At 39.8% G+C, this 17921-nt stretch overlaps 1 protein-coding gene across 1 annotated transcript in view; it reads right to left on the reverse strand.

Moving 5' to 3' along the window:
* Positions 1-3679: 3679 nt before the first annotated feature.
* Positions 3680-17921, reverse strand: part of LOC311206393 (aspartyl/asparaginyl beta-hydroxylase-like) — a gene marked incomplete at its 5' end in the record, with an annotated part of 73980 nt that continues 59738 nt past the window's right edge. Inside the window, 4 exons of the mRNA XM_084281673.1 lie at positions 3680-3924; positions 9817-9950; positions 14524-14615; positions 15508-15643. Coding sequence (XP_084137799.1) covers positions 3774-3924; positions 9817-9950; positions 14524-14615; positions 15508-15643 — 513 coding nt within the window. The 3' untranslated portion in view covers positions 3680-3773. The remainder of the gene's footprint in view (positions 3925-9816; positions 9951-14523; positions 14616-15507; positions 15644-17921) is intronic.

The following is a 17921-nucleotide window of genomic DNA, read 5'->3' on the forward strand; positions in this document are numbered from 1 at the left end:
CAAGCAGAAAGGACATTGACAGACTCTGTTAACACACCTAGGATTTACCCGCTTGTGTACATACAGAATAGCCTCATTCACAATAAACTTCTGCAGAAGTGTGTTACTGATACAAAGCCTGGCCTCCATAGCAGCACATCTTTAAGGCAGTGAATGTTCCCAGCAAGGCAACACAGGAATCAGAAAAAGAAGCAGACACTCTCAGGCGTGCAGGAACATTAAATAAGACGATTGAGCCCATTTATCTTTGGAATTTCTTCCATTCCCCCTCCCCTGGCATAACAACCTAGTACAGAAAACTGCTCTCCTCCCCCCCATCATGAAGATGCACAGACATTGGGATTTGTCACAGAGAACTTGCTTAAAGCGTAAAGTAAAACAAACAAAAATAAATGAGACAGACATTGACTACTATACTGCAGCATTAATGAAGAACTACACTTTGGTTTGCATTTTTTCCTCTGTTAAGAGAAACTTACCGCCACTGCTATTGAATCTTTGTGATGACCCATTACTGTTCTTTCAAGTGGGAGATGTTTTGCCCAAGAACTGCAAATATCACTGAAATCTAGCCCTTGAAGATTAATTATTGAAGGTCAGAATTATTTACTTTTTGACTGTGACATGAATAAATAAATATAGATATATAGGGCATCATATGTAACTGTAGGATCTTATACAGACTCTGTGCTTGCAAGCAAGGTAGCTACAGGCGGGAAGGAATCCACCTCTTAACATTGTGACAAGTACATACTACCTTACAAATAGGAGGCTATAATGCCCTGCTCTGGCACTTCCCTCTGTAAATACATCTAAAGAACAAAATGTTTAATTTGCAATGGCTCTCCATTTAAAAAGCATTTCCATTCACTTCATCCATTGGCATTTTCAATGTGTAAAAGCTTTTTCAATATGAAATACTGGATGGCAAAGAGGAATACATAAAATAATATGCCACTTATTTGCTGCCTAATTTCCATGTTTTGCTATATATATCCTCACCATTTATGTACTTGATTCAATAAATGTATCTAACAAAAAGAGATGCTCTCAGCTCCTTGACAGGTAGGCAGATAGTCGAATCACTTTAGCATTGCAGCAGCAATTCACAATACACCTTGTCACATTCAAGGCACTTAAGATTGCAAATGGCCAATATGTCATTACAAAATTTAATGAAGAGTGCTACTTTGGCACACACAAATTTTGGGTAGATTACTTTGATCTATTTGTTGATTGCAACCTGAAAATATAATGTAAGAGACTTCAAAGGAACGATGAAACAATCTGAAGGACAGAGTGAATTTTTATAAATAAAGCTCTAAACTTTTTAGCATTGCTTTAGTGTTTATTCCAAGCTATAGAAACTAAAATGCAGTATTAAAATACTCCTAAGCCACTAGTTTTAGTTTAAACAGTTCTTGATTCCTCCTTTACAAACTATTTCTTTATTTTACAGAATTACAAAATAGTTTATAATTTGTACTGCATTATCACTGTACAGAGATACAAAAAAAGCCTGACTTAATTTTTTAATTTTATTTTACTATGGCCCCTTGATATAATGGGTACATTATTTCAAGTTTTGTACATGATTCTCCTAAAGCTCTCCAAAAGTATTTCTGTATGTTTTAAAGCGTGAAACAAATCTTTTCAGCTTTCATGATGATTAATTGAGAACTGTTACCTTCTTGTAGATGGTACTCTGTGTTATTGTTGATTTGGAAAACACATTAAAGCCTAATTGATATTGCTGCCTAAAACTTACTCTTGATCAGAGGAGTATCAGTATGTTTTATTTATTTTTAATAGTCAAAAAAGAAATTAAAGTGCACACCTCCAGAAACTGGTTACTACAAATTATGGTGCAATCACCATGTGTTATGCGGCATTACAAGATTTAATTACTTAATAAAATACAAGTCTGAAAAACATTCAATTGACGGAAATGCAAACCTGTATTTTGCTTAGCAAATGTTGCATTCTGATCATGCCATATGTGCTGTAGTGCCTGTAATACTTAGGTACCATGACGTTGTCTCTGCAGTACAAAACTACCGAACATTAAAGAAATAAGACAACTGTTCAGTATCCTTTGGACAACGAAGCCAAAGTTGTGAAGACTAAGTAACGTTAATGTCTCCTTGCATAGTACCTGTCTCTCACAACCCATGCTAGAGATGCCATTGCTCTTAACAAGCTTGATGAGAGCTGAGCATCCTAGCACACCCATCCACACCCCACTGGTTTTGCAGGTCAGTTGATAACAGCCAGTCATAAACATCAGTGCAACCTCTGGTCTGTCTTCCCTTTTAGTGTTCTCAGAAGTTAACAGTGGAGGGTCCTGCACCCTCCATCTCCCATGAAATAGCAGAGATGCAAATATCAGCAGATTGCTTTAAACATCCACAAAGATTTCTCTCTTGAAAATAAGGCCTTTTCACCATATAGTAAATTCTGTATGGCAAATACAGAGTATGTTGTAAATGGCATTGTGATAAGACTGCTTCAGTATTACATCATGCGTTTCAAGACAAAGAGAATACCATAAGCTCAATTAAAGGATCATTCAAGCACTCTGTAGGATGCTGGCAGCAGAAGTTAATACAAGTTAACCTGAAGCTCTTTGCTTTACATTCTGGCAGAAAACCTTGAAGGACTTTGTCCATCTGCTCCAACCTCAAGGAATTCTTCATAGATATTTTTCTGCTGAAAGACCATCCAACCTAAAAGGAGCCCGTGGAAGGAGGTGCCTCAGACTCTTGCTGGGTAGAAAATAGTTATCACAACACAAGCTTTTATAACAATAGGAAGAACAGCAGCTCACCACATAATCTTAAGAACTGTTGAGCACTTTAACATCCAAGTCTACAGATGTCATATCTGCTCAACATCTTCCAGAATCACATTACAAAATTGAAGGTCACCTGCTAAAAGAACTATTTTGTTTTAGAAGAACAACACTAAGAAGCTGATTATGCAAGTTTCTATTCTCTTGCTTCCCTGGAAATGCAAAGGCCACAGTTGGCAAAAATGAAATTTGTTCATATACAGTGTTTTCCTTCTGCTTATAGCTAGAGATGCACTTTGAATATACATTATTTTTAAAAATAGTGGTTAATTAAAAATTTGTTCATAATTATGCTAGAAAAATAGGTAGAAAAAATACAAAACACACATAACCCATTCACATTATCTACAGTTGATAACATAGGGACATGTTTTACACCTAAAGCAGTTAACATTGCAACTGCACATGATTTTCAAAGTTGATTGTATGCATACGTCTATAAATAATACACATGCTGCTACCCAGATAGAAACATGGGAAGCATTTTCTGGATGTAGTATAGCCAATCTTGGGCCTGAACATGGCCAGCCAGGTAACTGATTGGTTTTGTATGCATAGTACAGCATGGCAAAAACATCTGCACATTCCTCAGCTTGAAAAACCCGACCTATTGCTCTTTGGCTGACAAGATTTGTATTTTCAGACTTGCAGCCAGAAAAACAATACATATCAGTGCTGTATCAGTGTGGAAAAAAAAAAAAAAAAAAGAAAAAACAAACAAATAAAAACATGGCTTGCCTTTTTTTTTTTTTTTTTTTTTTTTTAACTCAAGTCCTCTGTAATTGTAAAATGCCATTATCATCTTTTCTAACCCTTATAATACTGGTATTCCTCATATGCAGGATAAATTAATCCCGCATGCTTCTATTTGCATACTCTGAAGGGTCCTCTCTCCTATGCTCTTCACATCAGAAGTAACCCCTTAAATAGCAGGAAGGGTGCGTCTCTGTTGTGCTGATAACTCAGGGTGCCACACATCAACAATGAATATCAGGCGATAATTTTCAGCATCCTGCCACACTTCATGCTCAAAAGAGTCATCAAAAATAAGAACTTTCCCTTCTTCCCAGGTTCTGCAACACAAAAAGAGAACATGCGTTAGTGTAGTATTTGAAGTGCCATGGCAGTTTTTATAGGCAAGATATAATTAAGATTATTAAGATATAAATAAGAGCATCTGAGTCTTAATTGACATAAAAGTAGAGAAAGATCAGTCTAATGAAGCTTCATATTATTGAGGGATTGTTTTCCTCTGCATAGTTATGCCCATATGTGCCCACATACATATTCAGACATTTGCAATATTTGTTATTTATTTAATTTTAATGAGCTTAGTCCAATAACCTGGGAACATTCATCAAGCTTAGAGGTACTGGTACAATAATCAACTTCTCCACTTTTCTAATCAGATATACACATAATGAGTAATGGAAACTGGCGGTATGATGAGCAATATGTTTTGAAAATAAATTATGCTACATCAGTCTGCTTTTTCTGAAAATCAGAACAACAGACTTAAGCCCTGATCCTGCTTTATAATATCAAGGGTGTTATCAGTCTTGTCCCATAAATCCATTCAAAGCACAGAGCCTACAGATTTTTCATCAGGGGAAGGTTGCAATGACATAGTGTATGCTAGGTCAGGTTATACTTTTGAAACTGAACTGAAAGGATGAGGCCACATAATTTAATCCTCTTCTGCTTGCCAAGTAATGCTAAGGCAGAGGAGGTCACTGAAGGGGACCTAACCACTCTGGGTGAGCATTCATTGCTACGTGGAAAAGCCAAGTTTTAACAGCAAAATCTTTCCAAGATCTGCATTTCTGTTAGGCACAAAAAGAGAAACATAATTTATTCAAACTGGCTTATTTTTGAGAAACTCCATTGTTTGAAAAAAAAAAAAAAAAAAAAGAAAGAAAATTAATATTAATGGTGGAGTATTAATGGTTGAAAGAATCAGTACTCCTTTCAGCTTTATGAAATATAAAATCACAAAATAATTAAGGTCAGAAGAAACCTCAGAAGATTATCTGTTCCAAGCTTCTGCTGAGAGCAAGTCTTACTGCAAAGTTGGATCTAACTTTGAGGCTAGATGAGATATCTCAGGTTATTATCTACTGGATTTTTGAGTATCTACAGTGATAACCACTCCATCATCTCTTCTAGTGTTTCACCAGCCTAATAAATGAACATTTATTTCTTTGTGTCCGTTGTCTCAGAGAATCATAGAATATCCTGATTTAGAAAGGGCCCACAAAGATCATGGAGTCCAACTGCTGCCTCTACACAGGACCACCCAAAAATCAGACCGTGTGTCTGAGAGCATTGTCCAAATAATTCTTGAACTCTGACAGGTTCAGTGCTGTGACCACTGCTCTGGGGAGCCTGTCCCAGTGCCTGACCACCCTCTCGGTGAAGAACCTTTTCTTAACACCCAGCCTGACCCTCCCCTGCCACACCTTCATGCCATTATTAATGTCTCATTCTGTATCTACAAACCTCCAAAAAGAGTCTGTCTTGTGCATGGTTTCCCACTGTTAGCTGAAAACAGTAACCAGGCTCTCCTTTAGCCTTCTCTTTTTCAGACTCCAAATTCTTTGAGTCCACTCAGTAGAGGACTGGAGCATGTCAACTTTTTTATAATGTCAGCTTTTTTAAACCTAATCAGCTTTTTCTTTTTCAACCTCCACAGGAGTCCTTTTAGTTTATCAGTGACTTTCTTGTGCTGAAGAGCCCCCAGGCTGGACACAGAACTGCAGCTATCTTGTGTTCAGAAGAGAGGGAAAAAATTGCTCCCCTCAAACTGCTTCATCAAAATGACAGCACATGTTGCTTGTCCTCTAGGACCTTCAGTCGTTTTCTGCAAAGCTGCTCTCTATCCAGTCATCATGTATCCTATACTGTTGCAAAGTGTTAATCTATTATCAGTTGCAGTACTTTGCATTTGCCTGTGTTGGACTTCATGTAGTTTCAGTTGGCCCACTTCTCTAGCCTGTTGAGATCTGGATTCATAATTTTGAGAAGAGGTTTAGTGCCTGGTTAACTGCAGACTCAGTACTGTAAAAAATCAGCATATGATCAGTGAACATTAGTGTTACTGCCACCACACTGTAAAATGTCACTGTGCTAGCCATTTGTCATGGTCCCTCTGATCTCAGACTTCTTCTGCACTTAGACACAGCAGCTGGTTGTGTGTTGCATGGTTTGTCTATCATAAAGTCAAGCAGTGGCACAAGCAAAGCAAATTTATTTTGCATTGCAACAAGACAGAAACACGAGTCTGATTATTCATCCAGTCTCACCCGAGACGGTGTAACAGTCAGTCAAGTCACTAACAGCCAATGTTACCTTCTAAAGTCACTCTGCAATGACTACATAATAAAGTTTTTCAACAAGATCCCTTGGGAAGCAAAGCAGTCCATGAGGATTGATGTCCTTAAAAGGAATTAGGAACTAAGAACAGTAGTACTGAGAAAGAAGCAAAGTTAATCATAATCAAAGATGGAAATATATTGCTTAGCCCATTCATGTGTTCATTCACATGGAGATTTTCTTTATTTTTTCTCCCCCAAAATCGGAGTGAAAATGAGATTCAGCGTCCTAAGTCATCTATGTATTTTGAACATTTAACTCAACAAAAGCAAAAAACAACATTGATGGGGCTGTGCTGTAATGTTCTGAAGGGAAATGGAAATTGAGATAGAAATGATCATCTGACCATATTTAAAACAGTGGACAACCAGCATAACAGTGAAAAATTCACACTGTCTTGCATGTGGACATCAGACATGAAGGCCCATATAATGAGTCTTTTGCAGGTTTCAAGTATAATCACGTGTGTTTTTTTTTTTTTTTTCTGGTACCAAATCATCTTTTCAATAAACAAAAATGTTCTATGTCATACAGGCCCCAAGTCTCTGCTACTGCACTAGAATTACATTGGTATTATTCCAGTCAATGCTGTAATGTGGCAAAGAATCAGGCCTTTTTTTTTTCACCCTCTAAATTAAATCAAGCCTGAACAGGACTGCACTAAATAGCCTGAAAGTGTAGCTCAGTAAAGGACAATAAAAACTCCAAGCATCCAGATGAAATAGCTTCAGAGGTTAAAAGCACGGATCTATCATTTGCATCATACTGGGTCGGGCTGTTTTGCACAACAAAGAAGAAGTCATAAAGTTGACAGAACTATTAGCCCCTTTTGGATAGATTACAAAAAACACCATTAGTATGCAAATAAATATTTTCCAGATGCCTTCATGGTGTGAGAAACACTTCACAGTGGGACCACAGGGAGGATATTATTCTTGTCTGGTGCTGAACCACTCTGGGTTAGGGCTTTATGTCACCTGCACAGCTGTTATTTCACCTGTCACAGGTGAGATCGTGGACCGACTTCTGCTTAAGGTTGTAATTCTGCAGTTTTGTTTCAAAACATGATTACCATGCCCGACAGAGATGTTTGATTTCGATAACTAGATATTTTTTACCTCCCATTTTTGTGCACTGTACCCTGTACTTTACAGAGCTGGGACTTCAGAATGGCCCAACGAGCTAAAATTGCTATAGCTGTGCTGAGTAACATGAGGTGCACAATCTCCTAGCAGCAACATAAAGACTCCTGTGCAAGTGATGGAGTAAAATTCAGTATTAGACAAAGCTAATAAATAGTAAATTGTGTATAATAGTAAAGCGTGTACATCAAAGGATGAGCTGAAGAGTAGTATTTCCCCTCTAAACACCTACACTGGGTGGCACAGAGGTAACTGGGCACAACATTCTCAGTATTTCTGTATCTTGTAGCAGTAGTGGGACAGGAAGCCAGAAAAGGAAAGCATCGAAGCACTGACCCCTGATACACTAACCTTCATGCCTGAGCCAGCTCAAGTTAGAAACCACTAGCTTCCTACTGCTCTGAACCAGCAGGAGAGGAGGAACAGAAAATGCTAAAGATATGTTTTTCTCCTGACATCATTTCTTTCCACAGTAGTTCTCCCACCTCTTTCATGGAGAAAGGGATGTTAACAAACCCACCCTTCTCATGATTAGTGAACATACCTTTTCAATGTTTTCAGTGAAGAAATTCTGTCTTTGACTATGAATATATAGCTCTTGCCAAAATCAACTAAAGCTAACACATTTCAAAACAGGCTGTAGTCAGCTCTTGAGTGCAAGTTTTACATTTCAAATGAGCGAGTCTGATGCATAAGAATGAGCCAGATTCAGAAGCCTAGACACTGAAGTGCTGTCTGCAGCATACCAGCAGCAACATACGTTTTTCCACTCTGCCCTGCCACATCCCTGATGCTGAGGGGCTGTTGCTACCAGGCGGGTGTAGTTACATTCATTTTCCAAACCACTATCCCTGCTGTTCATATTAAGACAAGGAAGGGTGGCCAGCCTAATGAGTGGTGAGCTGTGGATACCTGGTCTCTTAGAAATAGATAAAAACCACCACTCTGTTCACACAGGCTACTGAACAGCCACCTAATGGTAACGCCTTTCAGCCCCCACAAATCTGAATTCATTATAGTGTCCTGCAGTGAAAATACCCCACATCTCCCTATTAGTACTCTAAGCCCATTATCTACCTCTAACTTCATCCCAAATTGTATTTTAAACTTGTTTTGGATATTGAATTGGAATGCTGGAAATAAACACGTGTGTCACAACCTAGGTAGTGTATGTTTTATACCTTATTTAATAGTCTGTCACAGTCAACGTTATGTTGGTAGGAGCCCTAACACATCTATAGCGACATTTTTAACAGATGGATACTTGTATCCTCAGAAATTCTAAAAAATTCTTGTTGTAGTTATTTTCAGATGTTGGGGAAAAAAAACAACTTTGCTATATATTACAGTCATGCAGGCATGAGTGGATTTCTCAATATCAAATATAGCTGTACATTAGTACTATGAAAATATTTCAAAATTAACACTTGTTGCACTCATGCTACAGACAAGACAAAATCTTCAAGGTAGATATATAGAGATACATGAATATTAACCATTATTAGAAGTCCATGTAAGTCTCAGGAAGGTAAGTCTTCGAATAAAAAAGTAATATAGTTAATACTATATTTTCCTGTGTTTAATAATATCATGTAAAAACCTAACCCAATCCTAACTTAAGTTTAGGATTTTCTCATATTTCCCAGGGGAGTATATGCTCTGATTGTAACATCTAAGCCATAGCTTTTTCTTTTTCCTTCTTGTTTTTGTTTTTTTTTTTCTTCCCGCAAAACAGAGACAAAACTGGTTTCCAAGTCAGCATAAATTTCTCCCTAAAGGGACAAGAATTCTTACTCAAAATGTACTCTGAATAAACTTGCTGCCTGTGTAACTCGTTGTGCCAAACACTTTATAGATGTAAATCCACCTTTAAATCAACTTCAGTTGGAATATTTTTAATTGAGTTATATTGAATTAGAACAAATGTTTCAGCTAGGAACAATACTTCTGCAGAAATACAGTAGTATTTGGTCACAGAGGTGAAAAGGCAGCTATAGCTTAGTCTCAGCTTTTGCTGACTAAGTGAAGAATTCTAAGGCAAAAAATAAACTATAAAATAAAATAAAATAAAAAATAAAATAAAAAATAAAAAATAAAATAAAATAAAATAAACCTCTGTTGGCAAGTTTATTAGATTGACATTGTAAATGTAAACACAGACATTTCATAGACTAAAAACAATGTTATTTCCACACTATAGCAGAAAAGAGCAGCTTTGTTTCCAAAGATCCTTCTGGCATTGTTTGACAACTGACATTTATATGTTTGTAGCAGGAGTGAGGGTGTAGGTTGCCTGTTTAATGAAATACATAGCACCTCCTGATCAGTGAAGCATCCTTTTTTTTTCCTTTTCCTTCTTTTTACTACGTGCAGCACCACAACTTCTCAGGGTTGAGAAAGGTGGGGGAAAATGAATGACCAAAGTAGGGAGAAGGAGGGAGGGTGAAATACCTGTTTTCTTGGGCACACCGAATTCTGCAGCCTTCTTTAGGTATCACCAAGCCCAAATGCATCCTTAGCCGACAATTGGTGGGCCCTGTGTGGGGCCATACATGAGTCCCTGGATGCATTACAGAATACTTGATCTGCAAGGAGAGAGAGAGGATGACTTCAACAAAGCCATTTTCACAAGCATACTGCTACGCATTTAGGATTTCTGTACATCTCATCCACGACGACCAATCAAAAGTGCAATGTCACATTTTGTTAGCCTCAGCAACAATCGCATGATTTTACATCCTGAAGGTGTTCGATACTACAAAAAGGCAAGTCTTGTGGTGTGTGTTTGTGTGCACACTTTTAATTTGGTTAAAATAATCAGAACTGGATGAAATGGAAAGATTTTCAGACACTTATTTAAAAGGATGGACCACAGGAGGCACAAGTCCTGCGTTACCTGGTGTCCCCTCTCACCTTGCCGAGGCGATCGGCTCTGGGGCAGCCGCATTCTGCAGTGGAGCAGGGGAGCAGACAGGCAGGGCTATTTTTTCCGGCATCGAGCCCACTTGAGGGAGCCACCAGGACCCGGCAGCCCTCGAGAGGGAGGTGAACGAGGTGCAAACGAGGCATAGGCGGAGCCAGCAGCGCCCCCTCCCCAGCTGTTCATAAACTGCCCCTAGGGAGCTCGGCGACCAGGACAGGCAAACAGGGCATGGCGCATCAGAAGGGCATGGTGCGGCAGTTCGCGCAGGCAGGGCAGAGCGTTCCCCCCACCCATACAAACAAGTCCTCTAACAGCGGTCTACCGCTAGCTCAGCTGCAATGGTGTACACCAGGCACAGTGCGCTCTCCAGGAAGTCTGTACACACCCAGACCGACTGCCCACTCAAAACTGCGGCAGTTCAGATCTCCGGGTGCAGGGAGTGCCTGAGCCTGTTGCTAACAACTGCGGGGGGGCACAGAGACTGTGTGCGTGAGGTGCGAGCAGGTGGACAACCTGGACCGCCTTGTGGCAGAACTCAAAGAGGAGGTCAAGAGGTTGAGGGATATCAGGGAGTGTGAGTGGGAGATAGACTGGTGGAGCGACTCTCTTCAGGGCTTGAAGGACAGGTGCCGGGGTGAGACACCCCAGATGGGGGTGGACCCCCTGCCCTGTTGCTGTTGGGCAGAGGGAGAGGACCTCGGAGTCGAGGAGAAATGGAAACAGGTCCCTGGTCGACATCGCAGGCAATGCCCCCCCCACCGGCCCCACCTTCCCAGGTGCCCTTACGCAACAGGTTTGAGGCCCTGGAGCTTGAGAGACCAGTAGCTGAGGAAGAGGCAGAAAGTCTACCCAGGAGGATGCCTAGGGTGAGGAAGTCGACTCCACGCCTCAGGACTGCCTCCACCAGGACATAAAGAGGGGTGATTGTTGTGGGTGACTCCCTTCTCAGGGGAACAGAGGGACCTATTTGTTGGCCTGACCCTACCCGTAGGGAAGTCTGCTGCCTCCCTGGGGCCAGGGTCAGGGACATTGCCAGAAAGCTTCCCAACCTGGTTTGCCCCTCTGACTATTATCCTCTTTTAATAGTCCAGGTTGGCAGTGATGACACTGAAGAGAGAAACCTGAAGACTATCAAACGGGACTTTAGGGGACTGGGGTGGTTAGTGGATGGAGCGGGAGTACAGGTGTTTTCATCTATCTGTACGGTGGCAGGGAGGGGTACAGAGAGGACATGGAAAGCCCACCTGATAAACACGTGGCTCAGAGGCTGGTGCCAACACTGAAATTTTGTGTTTTTTTTTTTTGACCATGGGGCACTTTACTCGGCACCTGGCCTGATGGCCTCAGACAGGTCTCTATCTCTAAGGGGAAAACGGATCCTAGGCCAGGAGCTGGCAGGGCTCATTGAGAGGGCTTTAAACTAGGTAAGAAAGGGGACGGGGCCAAGACAAGGCTTGTTAGAGCTGTGCCAGGGGGAACAATGGCAAGGCTGGGAGAGAAGGCAATGGCCCAACTGAAGTGCATCTACACTAATGCACACAGCATGGGTAACAAACAGGAGGAGCTAGAAGCCATCGTGCGGCAGGCAGGCTACGACTTGGTTGCCATCACAGAAACGTGGTGGGACCACTCTCATGACTGGAGTGCTGCAATGAGGCTTTTTTGCCTCAGTTTTTACTGGTAAGACTGACCTTTGGAAATCCCAGGCACCACAGAACAGCAAAGAAGCCTGGAGCAAAGACTTACCCACAGGTTAGGAAACATTTAGACAAACTCAACAAATTGTTCCATTGACCCTGATGGATTTTACCCAGGAGTGGTAAAGGAGCTTACTGATGTCATGAGTCCACGCACAGCCTCTGAAATGTCAGGCAACCAGGTTAGATTCCTGAGGACTGGAAGAAAGCAAATGTTGTTCCTGTCTTCAAGGCAGAAAACAAGGATGATCTGAAGAACTACAGGGCAGTCGGTTTCATCTCAGTGACAGTAAATAATCCTGGAAGCAGTTTCCAAACACTTGGAGGAAAAGAAAGTGATTGGGAGCAGTCAGCATGGATTTATGAATGGGAAACCATGCTTAACGAGCTTTCTACAGTAAGATGCCTAGCTTGATGGACGAGGGGAAAATTGGTGGGTATTGTTTATTTCAACTTTTGTAAGGCTTTTGACACTGTCTGTAGAATAACATCCTTGTCGACAAACTGATGAAGTAGAAACTAGGTAAGCTGACAGCGAAGGGGATGGAAAACTGGCAGTTCAGCCAGGTTCAAGGATTTGTGATCAAAACACAAATTCCAACTCACCAGAGGTATACCCCAAGGCTCAATACTGTGTCCAACACTGTTTAATAGCTTCACTAATGACCTGGATGATGGAACAGAGTGCATCCCTTGACAAGGACAGAAAATTGAGGAGAAAGGGTTGATAAACCAAATGTTTTCTGCTGCCATTCATAGGGACCTTGGCAAGACGGAAACAGGAGCAAACAGGAATCTCATGATATTCAATAAAGAGAAATGAAAAGTCCTGCATTGGGGAAGAGTAACCCCATGCAGTACTACAAGCTATAGAACTGCCCGGAAAACAATTGCACAGAAAAAGAGTTCAGGATCCTTGCAGAGAACAGTTTGGACGTGAGCCAGCAACATGTTCTTGCAACAGAGGAAGATAACAGTCTTAGTGCTGTATTAGGCCGAGCCCTGCCAGCAGTTTGAGGGAGGTGATCCTTCCCTCAGAACTGGTGAGACATCTTGAGTGTCCAGTTCTGGGCTACCTACTACATGAGAAACATGGACATCCTGGAGCAAATCTAGTGAAGGGCCACAAATATGATTAAGGAACTGGAACACCTGACATATGAGGGGAGGCTGAGAGAGATGGGACTGCTCAGCCTAAAGAGAAGGCTCAGTGGGTGTCTTATCAATATATATAAATACCTGAGTGAAGATGTGGCCAGACCCTTCTCAGTGGTATCCAATGAAAGGCAAAGAGGCAATGTACACAGATTTAGGAATATGGGAAATTCCATTTAAAAGTAAGAAAAAACACATTTTTATTGTAAGGGTGATTGAACACTTGAGCAGGTTGCCCAGAGAGGTTGTACAGTCTTGATCCTCAGACATTTAAAAACCTGACGAGACAGTGTCCTGTGCTCCGGTTTACCATACTTTGAGAAGGGGGGTAGACTAGAAGATTTCCAGAGATCCCTTTCTGTGATTCTACAACCCAATGAACAAGAAGGATGAATATCGTATGACAGTGGTGAGAAGCACCTTTTCAACTGAGAAATCTGCATTTCAGGATAGGACAAGGTAGCTTTGATAAATCTTGCATTTTAAGACATTTCTAGCTCTCCAACAAAAATAGCATAAGAGAATGTGTATCTAATGTCTTAGCTGTTCCCACCATCTGAGGTTTCATCTTACCAGCAATTCCTTATAAAAGCAAGTGATAAGCTCCATTGGCTGTGGTGAACACAGATGCTCTATTCTGTTGCCTCTGCTACAGTGAGATACATTAGCTTGATTGCCCAGTCAGACCCTAAAGCAACCCAAATAACTGGTACTGCTGGCTATGCAGAAAAGTTATTCATACCCCACAGAAAATACTTTTATAACCCTAATAATATGTGGAATATGGAATGATTACTGCCATGTATGCTATCTACCCACACAGATCAGTCTAGAAACTTCTATGAGTCTCACATACATATATGTGCTGTATTCAAGTACAATACAAATATTTAAATATTCCTGAATCACAGACAGGTTATAGTATGGTTGTAAAGTAAAACTCTGACAAGTTTTACCCTGGCATACTGGAATGACAAAAAAGATGAAGAAAACAGTAACTCTCCTCTCTGGCATAGATCCATTTTCAGCTGTGGTGCGTCAGTTTTCTTGGAGTTAGCCATACTGACTGTGATGACCTCTTAAGTCACTTAAGACTAGGTTTAGGTAAGTTATTACTATCAGTTGACCCATGGTAAATAACTACTTACCCAACATGAGCTCCCTGTGATCACAAGGGAAAATGGTTTTACTAAAATTCCATAGAAGCGCTTCAGCTAATATATTTTATCTCGTATTTGCTGAAGGCTATTACAGTATCAACTTCATTGTGTGTCTGAGCCATCATTGAATATATCAAGGTCATACATTCCTCTGTACACATTTCTTAACATCACCTTCTCACAGCTTTAGGGATTTGCAAAAATGAAGAAGTTTGCCAGGTACCTGCCCTCTTCGGCAGCCTGTAGCTTCTGGGAATCTTTCCAACAAAGCACACGTTTTCGGAACACCTTTGCAAGCATTCTCGTTTTTTCTTCCTGGTGAAAATAAGAGATTGAGCATTCATAAGTGCAATGAACAAACAGTCCCTTGTTTTCTACGTTGCAGAACAGCAACAAAGCTGTCAAAGAGCTGACACCAAAAGAGGTAAATAATATCATACACATTTTACAAATTATGCAACAGCAAGTGCTTACATATTGTAATATCAAAGTAGCCTGCCACTTCTTTGCTTTTGAATTATTTGTGAGAAGCAGGCTTTCTACCATTTTAAACATGATTCTAAAAATATGATTATACTTTTATTAATGATTAAGTAGATCATTAAAGTATAATCATTAAAAAGACAAAAAATGCCACCAATATGATACCATTTCAACATCTGATTTTTATACACCTTGGCTTTTAATATTTTATCTTACAGCACTCTTTCACATGTAAAGTCTTTTAATAAGTTCAGGTCACTCCAGTAATTGAGTCTCCCACTGCAAAGCTCAGAGACAGAACAGCAGGCTTATTAAAACTCACATCCTATTTGCCCATACCATTTCTGAATGATGGATCTCACCTAGCTGGCAACACAATATTGAGAATATTTCTTCTCCTGCTTTCCTGTCTTCCCTCAGGCTGATCTCCACATGCATTACCATGCAAAATTTTGGCAGCCTTGCTAGGAAATGAGTATTACCCTCAAGGGATTCTTAGAAATGCTCATGGGCTACATGGTTTAGAATAAAGAATTCCTGTTCACTGTTGCTGGGGTCTCAGACACTATTTTATCAGATCATTTCTTCTGCAGACTTGAACAACAGGTACAGTGATTAAAAAAACTATTCCAGAAAAACTGTGTTGATACTCCTTATTATGCTATATTAATGTGAGAAAGTGAAACTGGGGTAAGTGGAGAAAGAGAAATACAAAATGTTTTACCTTGTTGCCATAAAGTAAACTGACTCCAGTCTCCCTTTTCTCGCAGATTCTCATCCTCGGGCAAGAAGAGGCTTTTTTTCTTATCCATCACAGCAAGACCCTCATCCCGAATAAGCTTCCAATTTTTTTCTAAGGACTGTTGTGAAAGTCATGTTAGTTCACTGAGAACTTACTGCATTTTGCTTTAGTATCTTATTTTTTTTTCCCCGCCATTAACTTTTTTTTAATTTAAAAGTACTTAAAAAAAAAAAAAAAAAAAAAGAAGAGTTCATCATTATCAAGTTTCCTTATGTCAATTCCCTTATGACAAGTTAAGGCAGAAAAACCAACTTTCACAGTATTCTTCAGATTCAGTTACAACTGTATTGTAAAATTTCAGTAATCCCCAGCCTCTTGCAGATTAGGCCTCACTTTAACTTGCTTTTTGATTAGCCTAAGGGCTCTTTAACAGATAATTTTATGTTGCAAGCTAAGAAGAGTATTGATCTTCTTAAACACAGCACATGCTACCTGGAAGCACTCTTGAGACTAGAAAACCACTCACATAACCTGAAACTCCAAGTGTTGACAGAACATCCTAGTTCAAAGAGGACAAATGCAAACATGCTACTCAAGTTGACAGTTATGATTTAAACCTTCAGAAAGGTTTGCAAAGATTCTCTTGCACATTCTGATGCTATTGGAAGAGATCAAATACGACTTGAAATGTCAAGTGACAATTTATGGATACAACCATTAAAAATGTGTAAGCTGCCGTGTACTTCATACATACCAAACCCACAAGACTGTAGAGTTAAGATTTTTGTTCTCTGCTGCCTTAGGATGTTCTGCTTGTAGAAATCTGGTAAATTAGAAACCTTGTATTCTACCAGTAATAAGTCATCTTAATGTTACAGGAAGATAAATGAAAAACCCACTGTGTAACAATGGATCTGGATAATAATGACGTGACTTCCATTTCCGAGCTGCTTATGTTACTCACTAAACCTTATTTTTGGTGAATAGTTTTCATTTTTCCTTTGTGCTCTTGAACAAAGCATTTCTGTAAGACATTTTCAATCAATTTGAAACTGGAAATAGGCCAAGGTGTGTTCCCACATCGCTTCTTTGTATGATGTGTAAAGATGAGTAAAACTCTGAAATCTTTGTAACACAGGTCAGACAAGGTAATATGACTGCCCCTTTTCAGCCATATGGTTATTAGCTTTCACCACTTAAACTAAACAGTTACATTTTCCACTTCAGTTTCTTTCAATTAAAAGACAAGCTGATCCTGCAAAGTAGGTGGTACATTGATATATCATAAAAGGTTCTGGAAACAGCCATGTAATACAGTGACCATCTCCCAGTACAGCAAGCCTAAAAACGCTAAGATCTATCAAAATTAGGATTGTGCTGGTGTTATTTCAGTACTCTTTTTCTTCCTAGCAAATTGCGCTCTCTCATCCATCAGCAAAGGGGAAAACCACTCGTTTTTCCTACTTCATTTACCCTCTTCTCTCCCATTGACGGGTTTCCTTAACACTCCTTAACAATTAACATTAAGTAGAAACATTTTCAAAAATATCTTCCTAAAACTGATTTTTTTTTTCTGAAATGCAGGGTACAAAACAGACTGAAATTTTCCATCTAATCATAGATGAACAGGGGAACAGAGCTGGTACTGATTCAGCACTATCATTTCTACACAAGGAAATACCAGCTTGCATACCTGAATTTGTACTGTCTGCAGAAGAGAAAGAAATGAAAAACTCGCATTTATATAGGTTTCAATTTAAAGTGATACAGATCAACAAAATTGGAAAACTTTAAAAGACATTACAAGTGCTTCTCTGTTTCCTCAAACTCCTAACCCTTCTTCTGAAAAATAAAAAGGTAAGAAGGAGCTTTCACCCACACAGACAAAAAGATGCATGAAGAGCACTGGTGGTGCACAGAGATGCACATAATGGCAGCTTTGTCACCTCTAATTTTCCTCAAGTGACAGGCTGAAAGTCAACCTGCAAAGTTGTGTGTTTGTCCTTGCCTTTTAAAGCTCCTTCCCGAGTACATTGGATACAAAGCAATTTGAATACATATCATTGATTTTGAGCCAGCTCTTAAACGGTTTTAGATATAACTGCCACTGAAATCAATAACGTCTCTGTACTTGTGAGAAACTGGACCCCCATCTGTAACACTATGCGTTACTATGAGCCATAGGCAACTCCTATGTAGAAAGGAAGGGGAGAGTTACAGGAGTTGAAACATAGCTCAGCCTTGATATCCCTGATTTTACAGAATCTTAGGCCAACACTGAAGGGCAAGAATGGATAAAACCATTAAAACACAGTGGCTAAGTCCAGGATGTGGACTTCAGGCTACAGAACCAAGAGCTAGCATCTACAGAAAAAAAAAAAACTAAATATGCTCAT

This window comes from Netta rufina (assembly GCF_964035555.1).
Source record: "Netta rufina genome assembly, chromosome: 2".
In the NCBI taxonomy this organism is placed as follows: Eukaryota; Metazoa; Chordata; class Aves; order Anseriformes; family Anatidae; genus Netta; species Netta rufina.